Consider the following 18,058-nt stretch of genomic DNA (forward strand, 5'->3'; position numbering starts at 1 on the left):
ATTTTTAGGACATGATACACAAACACATTGAATGCTACGTCGATGATCTAGTGGTACGGTCCTGCAACCATGTAGAGCATCAGGAACATTTATTGTTAGTCTTTTGCCGGCTCAGGAAGAAACGATTAAAAATGAATCCAACGAAGTGCGCATTTGGGGTATCATCCGGTAAATTACTTGGGTTCATTATCAAGCATCGGGGAATTGAAATTGACTAGGGGAAGAACAGACCAATCCAAGAAATACCGCCGGCGAAAACGTTAAGAGAATTGAAAAGCTTGCAAGGAAAAATGGCCTATATTCGGTGCTTCATATCAAACTTAGTAGGGAGATGCCAATCATTTGCTCACCTCATGAAAAATGGTTTGTATGGGACGAAGCATATCAAAACGCGCTCAATTCCATTAAAGACCTGCTGAAACAACCCCCAGTGCTAACGACACCTATTAAAGGAAAGCCTTTGATCTTATACATCGCTGCATGTGAAAGTTCCTTAGAGGCTTTGCTAGCCCAATGCAATGAACAAGGGAAAGAAAATGCCCTCTACTGCCTGAGTAGAACTCTGATAGGGATGGAACGCAACTATTCTCCCATTGAAAAAATATGCCTAGCCCTCATTTTCGCGGTGCAGAAACTGCGACATTATTGCTTGTCCTACAAGATAACATTAATCTCGCGAGCAGACCCGATGAAGTACTTAATGACGCGACCGGCGTTATCTGGAAGGCTAGCCAAATGGATTTTGCACCTTTCTGAATTTATGATGCTTATGAACCATCCAAGGCGGTAAAAGCGCAAGCAGTCGCAGACTTTTAGCAGCCCATCCAGTTCTAGACAGCGAAGAAATTTCCGATGAATTTCCTGACGAGCAAGTGCTGCTAGTTGGGTCGCCCAGTTCGTGGCAGATGTATTTTAATGATGCTTTCCAAGCATCAGCAGCAGGTGTTGGGGTGATCTTTATCAATTCCCATGGCGATCTGTTGCCATACTCCTTCACGTTAAGTATGACGTGTACGAATAACGAAGCCGAATATAATGCCCTCATCATAGGACTGGAAATAGCACACAAAATGAAAATTCAAGCTCTACAAATTTTTGGGAACTCCAAGTTAGTGACAAATCAGCTAACAACAGAGTTTGAAATAAGAAAGCCAGAATTATTATCCTATTACCGGCAGGCGCGACAATTGTTAAAAGGGTTTCATGATATTGAAATTAAGCATGTGCCCCAACATGAAAATACAAAAGCAGATGCATTGGCCAGTTTGGTCACAGCTCTCGTCCCGATAGGAGCCCTCTCCGGGTAACGATCGAAGAACGAAGATTTCTGCCGTCACCTGAGCTCATAAGTGAAGCCGTCAAAGCACAGCCAGTATCTTGCCTAGAAGTTGCAATTGATGACTGATGACAACCATTTATTGATTACCTTAAATACGGGATTCTACCGGAAGAGCAGTCACTAAAGTTGCAAGTTAAACAGAGATCAAAAAGATTTATCATGCATGATGAAGTGTTATACAGAAAATCTAATAATGAAATGTTGTTGTGGTGTTTAGACATGGAAGAGGCCGACTATGTGCTACGAGAAACCCATTCAGGAGAATGAAGAGCCCATTAAGCCGATCGAAATTTATTTCACCGTATACATCGCATGGAGTATTACTAGCCCTATACGTTTAAAGATATAATAGCTTTCGCTAAGCGATGTCATGAATGCCAAATACTCGGTAACATTATACATGTGCCACCTTACACCAGTCAGTGACTTCGTGGCCTTTCGCGTCTTGGGGATTGGATGTTATCGGCCCCATTAACCCACCATCCTTACGAGGACACCAATATATTATGGCAGCAACATATTATTTCTCTAAATGGACAGAGGCAGTGCCTTACGCAATGTCAAGGAAAAGGATGTCGCCGACTTTATCCGCCACGCGATCATATACCAGCACGGGATTCCAAAAAGGATTATTACCGAAAATGGCACCCATTTCAAAAACAAAAATATGGAAAAGTTGTGCCGAAAATTTAATATTCAGTATTCCTTTTAGACGCCTTATTACCCACCGGTAGATGGATTGGCGGAAGCTTTTAATAAGATGATAGTCAGAATTCTAAAGAAAATTAGCACGGGAAATAAGCGCGATTCGAATGAGAAACTGCAACAGGCTTTTATAGGTCTATCGAACAACTCACCGAATAGCAACAAAAGCCACCCCTTACTCATTAGTCTATGGGGTCGAAACCGATGTGCCAATTGAAACACAAGTTGCGTCACTCAGAATGGCAATACATGAGTCGATAATAGAAGTTGAAAACACCAAGATAAGGCTAATGGAGCTAGATACTCTGAATGAAAAACAGAAACTAGCACAGCAACGTCTATAGTTGTATCCAGCGCAAATAGCCACTGCTTTCGATAAGAAAGTTAAACATCGCTCCTTCAAGAAAGGGGATGCGGTACTAATGTCGAAAAGGCCCATCGTGGTTATTCACAGGACTGGGGGCAAGTTTGATCCTAAAGGTACTATCCTTGAAAAGGCCCATCGCGGCTACTCACAGGCCCATATATCATAACGAAAGTTTATTCCAATGGGGTTTATCAAGTAGTAAATTAGAATGGGCATAGGAATACCTGTCAATGTCCGTTTTATCAAAAGGTATTATCCTTGAATTGAGCAAAATTTTGACTGTGAAGATTAATCAAGAAAATCCCGCTAAATCAAAAGGGGGTAGAACGGGTACGGCCATGTAACAACCACAATAAGCACAATAAGACGAACAGTCCTGTAATATAACAACACGCGATGGGCGGTCATGTATCTTCATCAACCTCCATCCTCTAACGAAGCAATGATGAGGAATGATTAATAAAAGAAAAAGAAAAGTCAGAGAGACAAGCATACAAACATTCCTTTAAAGTCTTCCATATAGAAAAATATGATGGCCTCCAAGTATCCCTTTAAGGTCTCCTATTATCAGAAGGATCTGACCTTTAAAGTCTCCTATTATCAGAAAGATATGACCTTTAAAGTCTCCTATTATTAGAATGATATGATCACCAATCGCGTGACTCTAAAAAGAGATGATCGCCGATATTCTGGGACGATAATTGACAATAGTAATGCTGCGGAACAACAATTACAGCCGAATTATTATTGCAACCTTCAAAATAAAATTATTATTGCGGTCTTCAAATAAAATTGTATACATGCCTTGAAAGGCTTCGCCATTTTCGATTATCAAGGAATATTGCCGATTATCTCTGATTATCGCCAATTGACTATTTCTGATAATTAGGGAATATCGTTGATTATCTCCGATTATCGCCGATTGATTATTTCCAATTATCAGGGAATATCATTGATTGATTATTTTTTATTATCAATGAATATCGCCGATTATCTCTGATTATCGTCGATTAATTATTTCCGATTATCAAAAAATATTGCCGATTATCTCGTATTTTCATAAAATATTGCCGATTATCTCCTATTATTAGAAAATATCTCCAATTATTAGGGAATATTGTTGATTATTTCCTATTATCAGAAAGTATCGCCGCTTACGCCGATTATCTCCAATTACGAATATGTTATATCGTCGATTCGCCAAATGTTATGCAAGGCAACGGTGTGCGCCAGTGGCTCAAAGCCCATGAATACCAACCACACATAAGACCTATGTTGTATCGTTGATTCACCATATATGATGTAGGGCAACAGTGTGCGTTAGTGGCTCAAAGCCCATGAAGGCCAACCACGCATAAGACCTATGTTGTATCACCAATTCGTCAAATATCATGCAGGGCAGCAATGTGCGACAATGGCTTCAAAGCCCATGAAGGCCAAGACCTATGTTGTATGTCGATTCACCAAATATTATGCAGGCAGCGGTGAGCGTCGGGGACTCAAAGCCCACGAAGGCCAACCACATGCATAAGACCTATGTGGACAGTGGAAAGCGCCAGCGGCTTCAAAACCCATGAAGGCCAACCACACGTGAGACCTATGCCGCTTGTATTGCTCTTTGGTATCACCATGGAGATGGGTGAAAGAAAATGCCCCCCTATGAATGAACCCGGGTCATACCGGCGAAGAAAAAGCAGGCCGCAATGTGAGTTGTGTTTCATCCATACTTACGCCAACCGTGTGTAAGACCTGCTAAGTTCCTAGCTTGATTTCAATAGTAAATCATGGGGAAGGGTCGACCTCTATATGATCTCCCCCCTCATTGATGGATTGGCAGCCTTGGACTTGGTACCCTTACAGGTCGCCTTATAAGCCCCGCGAACTCTAGAGAGTTACTGAGGCCAAGCCAACGTGTCAATCCTACGGAGTTCACTGCCCCAGTAGCTTCAATGGGCCCCTCTAATGGACGGCAGTGCATGCACTCCCCAAGCAGTGGTGGTTTAGTGAACTCATGAGATTTACAGAGACTAGCTTGCATAAGCCCTACTTGTTCCAACTACTAACGAGCCTAAAATGTGGTTGCTCCAACTACTTACGAGCCTAAATTGTGGTTGTTCCAAATACTAAAGAGGGTAAACTGTGTATGGCGCCTTAGGACTACTAATTGAACTCTTAGGTAGTTTCACCCACTAAGGAGAATACTACGCAAAGCATGGTAACAAGCAAGAATTAAGTCATTGCCATGCCATGTCTCCATTTATGAATGTATGCATTTGAAGCAAGGATTGCTAAATTGATTTATTTATTTTTTAAGTCATTAATGATTATAAGATCGTCATGTTATGTCTCAAGTTCTAAAAAATATATAATTGAAGCATGAGTTGATAAAAACAATCATTTACGACTGTGCTGAAAAGTATAGATCACTCATGCCATCCATATTCAAAAAACTGCTTTAAGATATTGTCAAATTTCTTGTATATATATGAAAATGTCGATACATAGCAATCGCCAAAATATTACCATTGTTCTAAAATGCCCAAAGCAAACATGAAATTTTGCAAATCTTGCTTGAACTAAACTTGAGCTGCTGCCGTGTTGAGCTTGGCCTCAATGATAAGCTTGGCCTGATAAGGGGCACTAGCAAGCTCCTGTTCCAAAGAAGCAACGGCCGCCCAATCCTTCACTAGCCCTGACTCTTCAAGCTCGGCTATGCTAGTATTATTAGCAATATCGTCCTTGGCTTTGCTCAACCTCAATTCTTCAGTTTGCTTTTGGGCTTCGAGACTAGCAATTTGTTCGTTAATGGCCGTCAAGGTTTGCTCGGAGATCTTCACCTAGTCTTGGAGTGAATCACACTCTTCTGTATCCGGAAATGATGGCGAAATTCCTAGACATCTTGTCTTTGACGATCAGTAACTCTCTCTGACGATGAAGTATCTCTACGACAATGACTACGTCGCGAGCTGACTCCAATTGCCACAGTGAAGCATAAAATTGGATTAAAGAATCGTGGAGTGCTGAGACATTAATCTTGCCCACCTTCGAGAAATTAGCAAGAATTGCCAAAGCATAGCCAATGAAGGGTCATTACTCAAGGTCTCGGAACATATATGCCACGGCAGAGAGGGCATTCTTGACTAGGATGAGCTTATACAGAGGAATCTTCTCCAAGAAAAGAAGATCTGACACTGTTGCCAATGAATTGGAGCTCGCAAAATAACTAGAAGACGGAACGGCTATAGGAAAATGAGAAGAATAATAGCATCAAAAGAATGAAATGAAAAAGTTCTATTTAGAAGGGTGGCTCGCAAATTACGAAAACTTAAAAAGTTATACCTATTGCTGGGACTAAGAATGAAGGAGTCAATGAAGTCAAGGCCCCTATTGTTGGGACTAAGAATGAAGGAGTCAATGAAGTAAAGGCCCGTATATCAACAAGGATAGATGAAGGACCAAGCACCTCTACGGCAGCAAGTGCAACATTAAAAGATGGCTCCCTCACGGCAATACTCGAATCAAGTGTCGTCGGAGTCGCCAAGGCGGCAAGCTCTGACAGGAAATGGATTTCACGAGCAACTGTGATTGGGGCAGTGGAAGATACGATCGTGGCTTCATCTGTCTGTATATGCTCCGCACCCATGGTCCCCTCACCAATAGTTGGTGGTAGGACTGTCATGTTTTGATCCACCTCCACACTGTAGGGAGATTAACACCTTTGTTGCTGCCTGTGCCACCAGTGCAAAAAGTTCTGCTTCCCTCAATGATGAGACCTCGGTGATCCATGGAAGAGGGGAGTAGTTAACGCTGAAGGAAATAAATATATTAGCCACCGGCGAGTAGCTAAACTCTCCGTAATCAAGGGTCTCTTCTTCCATAGGAGTGGCCGCTCGATCAGTCGAAGTGAAAACACGTGGTGGTGCTTAAATCGTACAAGTTCAAAACACAAATAATTGATCAAAAACCAAAAGCAACAAACATACATCTTTGCCTACCACATTCCACCAAGAGATCTCCCAAAAGAGATCCATGGAAACATGAGTTTTTTTTTCAGAGCTAGACGTTCGATATATATATATATATATATATATATATATATATATATATATATATATATATATATATATATATATATATATATATAACCAAATTTATAAAGGAATCCTGATGAAATCTCATGACATTTCAAAATACCGTGCGATATCATCGATAAAGTGCAATGTTATCATTGATGCCATGGAATTTTATAACTTCCAGGTTGTTTTATATTAACGACCTAGAACACTGGTACTATTGTCCAATCAAGGTGTTCCATATCTGTTACGATATGCCCGTAAAGGCCGATACGTATAGGTAACGGCCATGACCGTTACGTGACATGGGGGTGAAAAGGGGCAGTTAGTTTTTTGAGACCGTATTAACCGTTACGATGGCTGTAAAGGCCATTACAGGGCATAACAACCATTATTCCCGTAACGGTCGAAAAATGATCACTTTTTTTCTGTTTAAATTCATTCTCCTCTTTTTCACTTTTCTCATTCCAAAAACTCTCTTATTTCATTTTACGACCGATTTCGACCACTCTTACTATAGCTTTTAAGATTAAAATTGTGGATTGAAGTGATTTGAGCAAATAGAATCTCCGAGGGCCTTTTTTTCCAAAAAATTGAAAAAGTAGTATTTATGCCTTTTTCTAATTTATAGTTCTAATGCTTGATTGTGATGTGTAAACATTAGAGACATAATCATATTAAACAATTCACTAGACAGCCTGATACAACATGCCCACCAAAGAGTGGACCGTAACACTACCATGAACATGTTCAAAACAAAAAATGAATAAATATTTGAAATATTTACATTATTCTTGATTATATATATATATATTCAGAATTTTTCGAGCAAAAGAAAATTTTCAACTGTTATGGGGGTCATAACGGTCATTACGCCCCCGTATCGGCCATTATGGCCGATACCCGTATCAGTAATGGTGGTGACCGTTACAGCCACCATTACCGATACAGAATACCTTGTGTCCAATATCGTCAATATTTAAATAATTGATTCCAACATAGTTGAAAAGCCCAAGGAGAATCCATTTGGGCCAAGATATTTATTAGCCTCCATTCTAAAATGGCCTTTAACACCTCTGCTTCTGAGAACATGAATTCTAGAGACATTGCTTCCTAATTCGAAATGGACTAGAAACTTTGATCAGAAGTGTAAAGCTTTTCATAAAATCTCGTTGCTTCCTACTTTATTGTATATCTATCATCTACGATGTGCTGCCAACCTTGAGCTTGCACACAGTGCTTCAGCTAAAGAGTTGTTGATCTTTGCCTCCATGCAACTTCTTCCCTCAACATCATATCATTAAGCTCCTCGCTTTGAAGACTCTCTTCCAGAGCTCTTCCATATTAAGGCTAGATTCCCTCTTCTAGTGCCCAAAAGATCAAGGGGTTCTTCAAGAGGTCGTTACGTCCTCAGTCCCCACATTGGCCTCGACTGTCTTGGTCCACTCTCTTAGCTTGACCTTTAAAACCTACAACTTCTTTACCATTCCCGTCTTCGGAAACTAACGCTTCACCACCAGTTATGGATCATCTACTTGATATTGGGGTAGAGAAGCCACTTGTTTTCAAACTCAAAGGTGATTAAAAATCCATAGAAACTCCTTTTGTCCAAATGTTATCGTGGATCGCAATGGAAATCATGTCTATGCATGATTCTCATGCATTGACATGGATTTGTGGCGTACCGTTGTTCTTTGCTGCTAACTGGACTTCTGGTCTCCCCTCACCTATTATGGAGAGCCCCCTTTCATGTAAGCATCTTCCTCTCATCTCTGCAAGCAAGAGCAGTGCTAAAGCTTCTATGTATTATTGTCAAGTGGGCATCCTTCCTCAGTAACCATCGACATAGGGAACACTTTCTCCCCAATCTTCAACTCTATAGAGTCAAGACTTGTCTTCTTGCTACAATACACTGTGACTCTTGCCTAAGCCATCTTGTCCGCCTTTACCAGTTTTGGGTCCACTACCAAAACCTTACCGTTGCAAGTGCAACTTCCATGCTCCATGAAGGTTTCCAAGAACCATGCATGGAGAGGAATGCCATGATCTTGATCCAAACTGCCATCGCCCCAGGTAATAGATCCTCAAACCAGGGAATGATTGTGGTCACCCAGTTGATTTCCTTTAATATGAGCATATCATCTTCCTTGTTGCTTCCAATTGAACCCAGATAAGTGCTTGATTGGAGAAGAGCTTGACCACACGTACGCATATCTTCTGTCTCATCATTAGGGGAACATATCCATTTTGAAATGTTTGCGATCATTTCTTCATCCATTTCTTTACTGGTCCCTCTACCAATGCCTTGTTGAGAATTGCTTTTTGTTGGCACACTATTTTGCAGTAACATGGACCATGTCCTCTACTACATTTCTCCAAGCTTTGCCTCTAAACTTGTCAACAATGTTGCAAAGCACAACATCCTTCTAGCTACCTTGAAGTAGCTCACCCAATTGCGGCCTACCACTGGAAGAAACAATGGGCTGGGCAGCCTAGCCTTGTAGGGCCAGGGCTTGGGCCTTTAAACTGGCCTGAGGGCCAAGTTTGGGCTTGTAATCTAGGCCTAGTGATAGGGTGGACTGGGTTAGGGCTATTGATGAATGGCCCAACTCTATCTGCCCCATTGGCCCAATCCAATCATCAAGTGGATCAATATCGTAGAAATGAATGGACGACTTGAAGATACCTTTGAGTCCCAGTTAACATAAATATGTAATTTAAAAGCACTTTTAGATATGGGGTCGTGCCTCTGTGATTAAAATCATTTGTATTATGGGACACGCCATGAATGGATGGGATATATTTATAAATTTATAATAATAATAATAAATAAAATAAAATAAATAAATAAATTGAATATTAAATTAGAACTTGTATTGAAAACGAGGGGGGAACAAGGATACAAAAAGGATGATGAGAAATCTTCCAACTAGTTCAAAGTAGAAAACCTTCCAACTTCCTTGTAACAACTTCATGGAAATACCCTTTAACACTTTGGTAGCTTTTGCTCATTCCACCACCGTCCACCTCTATGTTTTGGAAAACTTCATGAACGACTTGTTATTAAAAGATTTGTAGATTTCCCAAAGTGCAGTGATGACAAAGGTGCCAAAACATTCTTTTCTTCCTTCCTATTGCAGCAAAATGCCACATGGAGAATAGGTCCATGCAATGAGGCATCATCCAGTTGGTACCCAACATGGCAAAGAACTTCACCCAAATCCACTAGGCAAAATTGCCATGGATGAACAAATCATCCACCATTTCCTCGTCACTCACAATACACCCACTTGCAAGAATGCCCTTCTTCCTCAAATTGTCGGTGGTTAGAACTTCGTTCTTTCCCGCTAACACTTCGGTGGCTCTTGCTCATTCCACTACCATCCACCCATCTGTTTTGGAAAACATGCTCTAGGGACGCCGAGTTGTCATTAAAATGTTAGTGCACTTATTTGTGCACCTTGTTTGTCAATCGCGTGGGTCTATGTGTCAATGAGTCGGTTGAGCCTCCATTAGAAGACAAGGAAGACCAAAGGCACGAAGAGATGAAGCATCAAAGAGTGAAGAAACATGTAAACATGAGGTGCCTTGGTGTATCCTAACCTTATACCCCTTCAGGTCCAAAACAACATTCCTCTAGATGATCCATTCCTAATAGGAAAACCTTGTTTGATCATCCAAAGCCTTGGAAATTCATTTGAACATATTCCGTTAGGCTTTAGAGCAACTTCAGGCAACTTTCGGTCCCACCGAAGCCCCCTTTCGATTCCACTAAAGGTGCTCAAAATAGGACAACAAGAAAAGCCTTAAAATTCATGTAATTTGGCTCCAGCCAGAGAGTCCTTTGGTGTGACCAAAGCCAACTTCGATCTGACCTAAGCTCGAACCCACAGTTTTGAGAAATGACCATTATGACAGTTTCAGTCGAATTGACCATGTCCTGCCAGTTTTGGTCGAACCGATCCTATTTTCGGTTCGACCGAAGACTAGCTGTTGTAGATCCGTTAGAGCCTTTTTCCTATAAATCTAGCAACTGAATCTTTGTGGAGATGATGATTTTGAGTGAGAAAAAGACCCTGACGTGTCGTAATACTTTCAAATCCTTCTAGGCTCTCACCCATTGAGATCCATGCCCTCTTCCAAGTGGTTCATCACTCAATGAATATTCAAATGCTCCATTTGTGGAAAGACTTAACATCTCACATTTTCTAGAGGTTAGACTAAACCCAATAGATATATCATTTGTCTAAACAACCTCTAAAATGGCCATCTATGTGAATCCCTACAAGAAATTCAATCCTATCATTGGTTGTAGGAGATTCACCCAACTCCCATCACCTTGGTCACCTCAAAGGAGCACCGCATGCAAAGTGTTTGATCTTGGAGCTGACGACTTGGCAAAGCATCAACATCATGATCAGGGGAGCAAAAGGAGAGCTCATTGAAGCACAGGAGAGCATCGACCAAGTAACCCAAGAAAGCACTACAAAAGGAACTCAATCCGACAAGTTGTCAATTGTAAGAGTCTATATACAATCCTTCCTTATGTTGGATTGAATGTCAGAGTTTGACCCAAACTCGAATAAGTTCTTGTGTAGCACCTAGACTCTTGTGTAGGGCCGAATTCACCAAACACGGGTGCGTACATGTTACTCTTCGTGGGAGCCTTTGACAAGAGTAAACATGGGTCATTGGATTAGAACCGAGGCTATTGGTTAGCCTACATGTTTCAGGATGAAACATGTATCGGAAATTGGAATATCTATATTCAATAACAATAATAGCGAAAGAAATTCAATCAAAGAATAATCATCATCACTTTATTTTATTAATCTAAATTCTTATTACATCCCTCACATTGCCTTTGATTCCAAAACAAAATACATTTGATTAATGTAATTGAAAGTAATTTATCAGAAGATTTCAGCAGCATCTCAGCCTGTAGAGAATACATCATAATGACAAAATAGTCGTGCAAGTTCGGAAACCTCACTTCACGTTGGCACGCACAAGACGCATATAGAAGTTATAATTCATGACGAATCTGTGAAAAGTTGCATAGCATATAGGTCGTTAAGGACCTCTGTTGCGTGGTCACACAACAGGTTGGCTCCCTACTCCTAGCATCTTCTTTCTCCCCTTCTCCCATTCTTCGATCCACAGGATACCTGAGCTCTAAACCTCTTAATCTTGAAAGCTTTCGAATATCTCTCTGTGATCTCTCTGCTACTCCTCTCTCTGATCTCTAAATGAGAGGGAGATCGGGTATTTATAGGCCTTCACACGTGTGAGTTATCAAATTCGCGCAACAAGATGTTGTTGCACGGTCGCTCAACGTATCCCTGTTGTGCGATCGCGTAATCAGCTTTTTACGTGACTTGGTCACGTTTACTCTCCACCAATCTTCCCAGTTGTCTGTCTTCAATTGTGCAGTTGCGCAACCCATCCCTGTTCCGTGGCCACGCAACATAGCCATCTTGCACAAGTCTTTAATTTTTTGTGGTCCAAAAGATGCCCCCCTCGATCCTCCTCTGAATTTGCTTCAAAATAAAAAATTAAAAAAAAAAGGATCAAACCTCTTTCATACTATATTTTGGTAGCTATAGGGGTCTACAACAGGGGGTCCCACTTTCCCCTTTTTATTTTCAATTGTCACCGAGGATCTAAGAAAAATGATATGCAGAGCAGAAGAGACTAGGATGATCAGTGGGGTTCCTAGCAGGCGCTTTCATTTTGCACTTACAGTTTGTCGATGATACTCTTATTCCATGCAATGCTAAGGTGGAGCAAATTGGGAATTTGAAAGGCATTTTCGAAAGTTATTTAGTTCTTTCAGTGCTAAAGGTGAATATGCAGAAGAGCATGATCATCGTGGTCAAGTTTGAAGGTGACCAGGTGGATCTTTTATTGTCCTCAGTCCTAGGTTGCAAAAAAGATACTTTCCCTATCTCTTATCTTGGTCTCTTGTTGCGAGCTACGATGTCAACCTTGCCCACTTGGGATCCTATTGTCAAGAAGTTCAAGAAGAGACTTGCAGGTTGCAAGCAAAAAAGAAAAAGCTCTCTATTCTCTTGGTCTCATGTTGCGAGCTATGGTGTCAGCCTCATCCACTTGGGATCCTATTGTCAAGAAGTTCAAGAAAAGACTTGTAACTTACAAGGAAAAAGAAAAAAGAAACTATTTGTCCATGGGATGCCTCATTGCACTGATTAACTGCTATAGCTAATTTTTCCAATATATTCTCTCTTTTCAAGATCCCACTGGCACCAGTGAATAGGCTCAAGAGGCTCTCGAGGGATTTTCTCTGCCAAGGTTGTAGTGAGTAGAAATTCCGTCTGCTAAGATAGGACATACAGTTACCTGTATGTGAAGGTAGTTTGGGGCTGGGTTTAATTAATGAGAAGAATTGGAGCCTTTGCAAATGGTGGTAGCGTTTGATTCCGAACGAGACACTCTTTGGCTTAGACTACTGGCTGAAAATACAACCTAGATAACAAAAGATGGGACCCAAGCTGTAGCAGGAGAAGCAAGAAGTCAAAAGTTTGGTTAGCTATATTGATGCGGACATCAGTGGTGCACCCTTTAGAGTGTACTAGAGGAGGAGGCGTTGCCGACAGAGTACCGGACCTAAGGAGTTGATGTGGATGGACATTGGGTTCATCAGACCCATTTTCTGACATGCTACGAGTGCAGCAGCGACATGACCGCACCCTGACCATAGATCCATGAGTCGGATTTCACACCCTACCACACAAGTGTTTTAGTTTTAGGCATTTTTGTTCTTTTTTTCTTGTTTAAGAGGCTTTATTGCACTTTCTTTATTTTTTTCGTCTTTTTGTTATTTTTCTTGTTTTTAGGGGCTTTAGTGCACTTTTATTTTTTCCATAGCTTACATATACGTTGTGAGAAACCCTATTTTGATTATAATTGAATGAATAGAAATTCGTATTTTTTTCTTCCTCTTTATTCAAGAGATTAGGGCTTCAGGATCCCTTGGGTGTTGAGGATTTCAACTCGATTTTAGGTTTTCTTCTTTCTAGATCCTCAAGATGCAGGAAAAGGTAAGAATCATCCTCCTTTTCTTTTGACGACAAAAGGACCTGCACTTTCTTCATCTCAAACCCTTCATTCTTCACCACTTTTGTTCCTCAATGGATATCCCCTTTCTAGTTTGAACGGAAAAGATGGATGGTTAGTCAATAGAATCAGATCCAAACTTGACCGTGCACTAACTTATGCTAGATCTAGATTATCTTCATATCCCTAGGTCCTCCATTTTTACTGTTTATGCAATTTTATGCTAAAGGGCATGATCCTGACGAAATGACCTCTTCTTTATGTTGAAATTTACCTAATCCCTTTGATTGGAAAAGGTTAGTTGATTCGTGTATTTATTTGAACATTCTTTAACTTGATTATACATGCATCTAGGATTAGGTCATCATATGTCCCTGCATCATATATGTAAAAAGGGGTACGTCTATCAGATATGGGGTGCTACCCCTAAGAAGGTGACCAGTTTACAAGGTGAATGGAGGGGGAAAGTTTGTTTCTGGCTCAATGAGTGAGTTGACAACAGCAGATAAGCAGACAGGTTTCCAATTCTCTTTGCTGTGACGATTCGTGGGAAGGCTCTGCTGAAGAGCTGCATAATGATAATCAGCTGAAAATTGGTTTGAAACATCTCACAAGGAGATTGCCAGCCTTGCCAAACTGTTGCAGCTCCTGGATCCAGTTAAGCCTTTGAATGAATGCCCAATGTTAAAGTGTGGAGATGGACCAAAACCAATAGGTTCACTGTGAAGCCTGATTTCCAAAAATTGTGTGGTGGCCCTGTTTGTCATGTGTAAAAAGAGGAAACGGAGGATCAGCTGCTTGTTCATCGTTCATTTGCTCATGTTGTGGCACAGGTTCTTAGAGATTTTACTATTGTTTGGCATATTAGAGGGATGGTGATGAAAATTATACAAAGCTGAGAAAGTTTCCCCACGAACTCTAGAGGAAAGGTTATGTGGAAGATTCTGCCTTTTGCGCTTTGTTGGGAGCTTTGGCTTGGGCACAATAGGAGCTATCAGCTTCAAAGGTGGCTGATAGTTCTGGATTCTGTGTGTATAGGCACTCAACCATGGCAGTTCTCAGAAATTGGCACAACATATGCAGTACAGGGATGTGGATATTAGTGGTTTTTCAGCCTCAGTTCCTTGGTGCTTCCACTTCTATGGTCTTTTTAGCAGCCATAATGACATGGCTCGTACAGGGGGTATCCTGACCAGTGTGGAACAGAAGCTGGCAATAAAGGAAGCTGCTAGAATTATCAGGATAGAAAGCCTAGGCTTCAACTTTTTGTGTTGGGTCTCGGATGAGACCAGTTTCCGTGTCACTTTTTCCTTTACTTGCAGGAAATCAGGACTTTGGCTGCTGGGCTAAATATTTTGCTTGCACAGTCAATCATTTGGTTTCGTACGACTTTGCTAAAGGAGCACTTTGTCACTTTCTTAGCTCAGGACATTATATTCCTCATCCAGCTTAATGCATTTTCAGTTATCTTTCTCAAAAAATATGCAATCACATAAAAAGGAAATAAATATTATGTTTTTGCCTCACCGTATGGTTATCCATTAATCGCTCCACTGCTTGTCTCACCAACAGTTCAGACCTGCTATCCAAAGCGGAAGTTGCTTCATCTAATATCAGTATTGAAGAATTTTGGTACAGTGCCCTTGCAATAGCTAATCTGTGTTTGGAAAAGAGAGGGATATCATAAAGAAGTATTCTGTGATGCCTAAGTATTCAAAAGAAACTGTAGGAAGCAGCAATGTACACAAGGGGCCTCTTTCAATAACCTAAGCCATTAATATGATGGGCACATCATGGATGGATCATGCACTAATATCTAGCCATCAACAGAGAACTACACCAATTGCTTTGCATTGTACAGGGGCCTGTTCGGATGATTGATATCAATAAATAGGAGATGGTGTATCTCTCCATCCACCATAGGATCCACCGTATGAATGAATAGATCGCCAAAAGGTACGTCCCACACGTATAGTTTACTGGGTTGAAGTTGTATATCTTGCTGTTAAAGAGATTAGAGTAGTTCAGGCATGCGGTTAGGTTCAGTAATTGCATCAAGCACACTATCAGGACCAGGATTTGAATTTTTTTTCTCACCTCTGCTTTTGGCCTCCACTTAGAAGTGAGCCCCTCTGTCCAATGTTGGTTTCATACCCTTCTGAAAGTGTCCGAATAAACTCATCTGCATTTGCAATCTTTGCAGCATGCTCAACTTGAGCCATGTCAATTTTGCTCATCAAATCTCTATAACCAATGTTTTCGGCAACTGTTCCTGAAAAAAGTGTCTGAGCCACAGGAAAGGGTCAGACACAGGAAAGGGTTACTTTTAACTGGATAAAACCCTTTGAAATAAAGAGCTTCCAAATTTTCCTAAGCAAATGTGCAATTTTACAAGGTTCTCAATTTCACATATGGGCCCATTTTTCTGTGGCCCTGCCTGCTAATCTGATGGGGCCCATCATAGATGGGACATGACCCAAAAATCTCCAAGGTAGGGGGGACCAACCTTCAACTGATGACCTACAAATAGACAATTAAGAGAAAACATAGCAATGATCCACACTCAACTGAACAAAAGGGCTAAAGGTTGAAGTTAAGATCTTCCATCTAGGAGATTTTTGGATCATCCCCAGTCGAAGACCCATCCTGAACAGCCTGGTTCATCGACATACCCACAACTGGAGCCTCAACAAACAGTACATTTTCTGAGGGACACCGATGGCTCTTACATTCAGTGTTTTAAGTATCAATGATATTGGCCAATACATCCTACGATATATCTTGTATCCCACCTGTGCGATATGAAACCCACAAGTATTGGGATATATCCCACATGTTCGATCCGGTGAGCATTTTCAATTTCCGATCCTTTTTTCTGTAAATCATGTTAAATCAGTGTCAAATTGTTACAAATCTATGATTTTTCATGTTTTGCATGAAAAATCATGGATTGGGAGCTTCGATTTCGAGATTTGGAGGAGATGGGCCGACTAGTTGCAGAAAATTGAAAAAATAAAATCAAAATTTCCCAATTTCTCGCAAATCAGTTGCAATCTTTGTGTTCAAACATAAAATCAAACATGTATGTAACCTGATCTAGTGATTCTTCTTTTGTTTTTGAATGTATTGTTTGTGTTTCCATACATCTTCTTACATTTATAAATTATATGAATAGACTTTGAATATACTTGCATCAATTCAGTTAGACAGCACATAAATTAGGACTCCATAGAAAGAAAACCTATTATGTGCACTTTTTTTTTGTAATGTTTTGATTTGTAAGTATGTATTGATGCCTTTTTTAACAATCATTGAAGTTTCATTGAAAAATTCAACCAATTTCCCAATATTTCTCCATGTTTCCTACAACAGTGATACATTACACAATACAACCGATATATCCCATGCGATAACCGATACGTATCCATGTCCCAAGGATGCGATATGTAACGCGATACCGATATTTCGAACACTGCTTACATTAGACCTGACAAAAGACTTATTTCTTGGCGAAACAGTACAAAATCCAAGTGTAATGGTGGGATGTCACAATGTACATGTCTAACATAGTATGAGATGTAGATAAATTTCAAAGTAACAGGATAATGCTTGTAAAGTTGAATTATCAAACTGGCATTTCTTTCATGCTGGAAAGTTTATGTTTTGTGCAAAGCCTGAAAGATGGTCATTTACTAATTTGCCATCTATTTTAATTATTCATATTGGAGTTCTTATCCAAGCAAAATGCACTGATACATGCTTAAAAAAATAACAGAAATATGGGAAACTTTAGACACTCACTATATCTTGTGAAACTAGAGCAATGTGTCGCCTTAGACTTTCCAATCTTATATCTTGAATATCATGATTATCCAAAAGTATACACCCTGTCAAATTTGAAAAGGGAAAAATGTAAACATACATTAATATGGAAGAAATGTCAGTAGGTCATGGCATACATCAAATCAACACTAACAAGGGCCTTTTTGTTCTCAATTCCAAGCAGAAACAAAATGCCAGTGGAGTTAGAATGGTGCAGATTATTTACCACCTTGAGGATCATAAAGCCGAAGGAGTAGTTTTGTGAGGGTTGACTTCCCTCCCCCAGAAGGACCAACAATAGCAATTACCTCTCCTGCTTTGACATGGAGATTCAAGCCATTTAGAACAAGGGGCATATCGTCTCCATATCTGAATGTAATGTCACAAAATTTTACATCCCCTGTAATAGAGTCTAAATCAACTGCGTCTGGTTTATCAATAACCTATATTCAGGAAACATGATCAGCAGCGAAAATTGGAAAATATACACTTCAAGGAACAAACATTAGTGATTAAACTGAGTGTCTCTAGAACCGTCGAAGGAAGACCATGAGAATTACTGTGCAGCAAAAAGAAAAGGCCTTGAAGTTTTTCTAGAACTGAAATCCTCCACTCCATTAAAACATAAAAAACTGGGAACACATCATGCATATGATTGTAAAGTTGAAGGAGACA

General features: G+C 40.3%; 1 protein-coding gene across 9 annotated transcripts in view; it reads right to left on the reverse strand.

Moving 5' to 3' along the window:
* The window catches only part of LOC131250847 (ABC transporter B family member 29, chloroplastic), a 72,176-nt gene that overhangs the window by 27,649 nt on the left and 26,469 nt on the right, over positions 1-18,058 (reverse strand). For 5 of the 9 annotated variants that reach the window (XM_058251271.1, XM_058251248.1, XM_058251239.1 and 2 more), the window contains 4 exons: positions 17,610-17,826; positions 17,363-17,448; positions 15,659-15,846; positions 15,089-15,218 (listed from right to left, as the gene is read on the reverse strand). In XM_058251271.1, the coding sequence (XP_058107254.1) occupies positions 15,089-15,218; positions 15,659-15,846; positions 17,363-17,448; positions 17,610-17,826 (621 nt within the window). The remainder of the gene's footprint in view (positions 1-15,088; positions 15,219-15,658; positions 15,847-17,362; positions 17,449-17,609; positions 17,827-18,058) is intronic. The other 4 variants (XM_058251212.1, XM_058251231.1, XM_058251262.1 and 1 more) reach the window with 4 other exon arrangements.

The sequence above is a fragment of the Magnolia sinica genome, chromosome 1, assembly GCF_029962835.1.
Source record: "Magnolia sinica isolate HGM2019 chromosome 1, MsV1, whole genome shotgun sequence".
In the NCBI taxonomy this organism is placed as follows: Eukaryota; Viridiplantae; Streptophyta; class Magnoliopsida; order Magnoliales; family Magnoliaceae; genus Magnolia; species Magnolia sinica.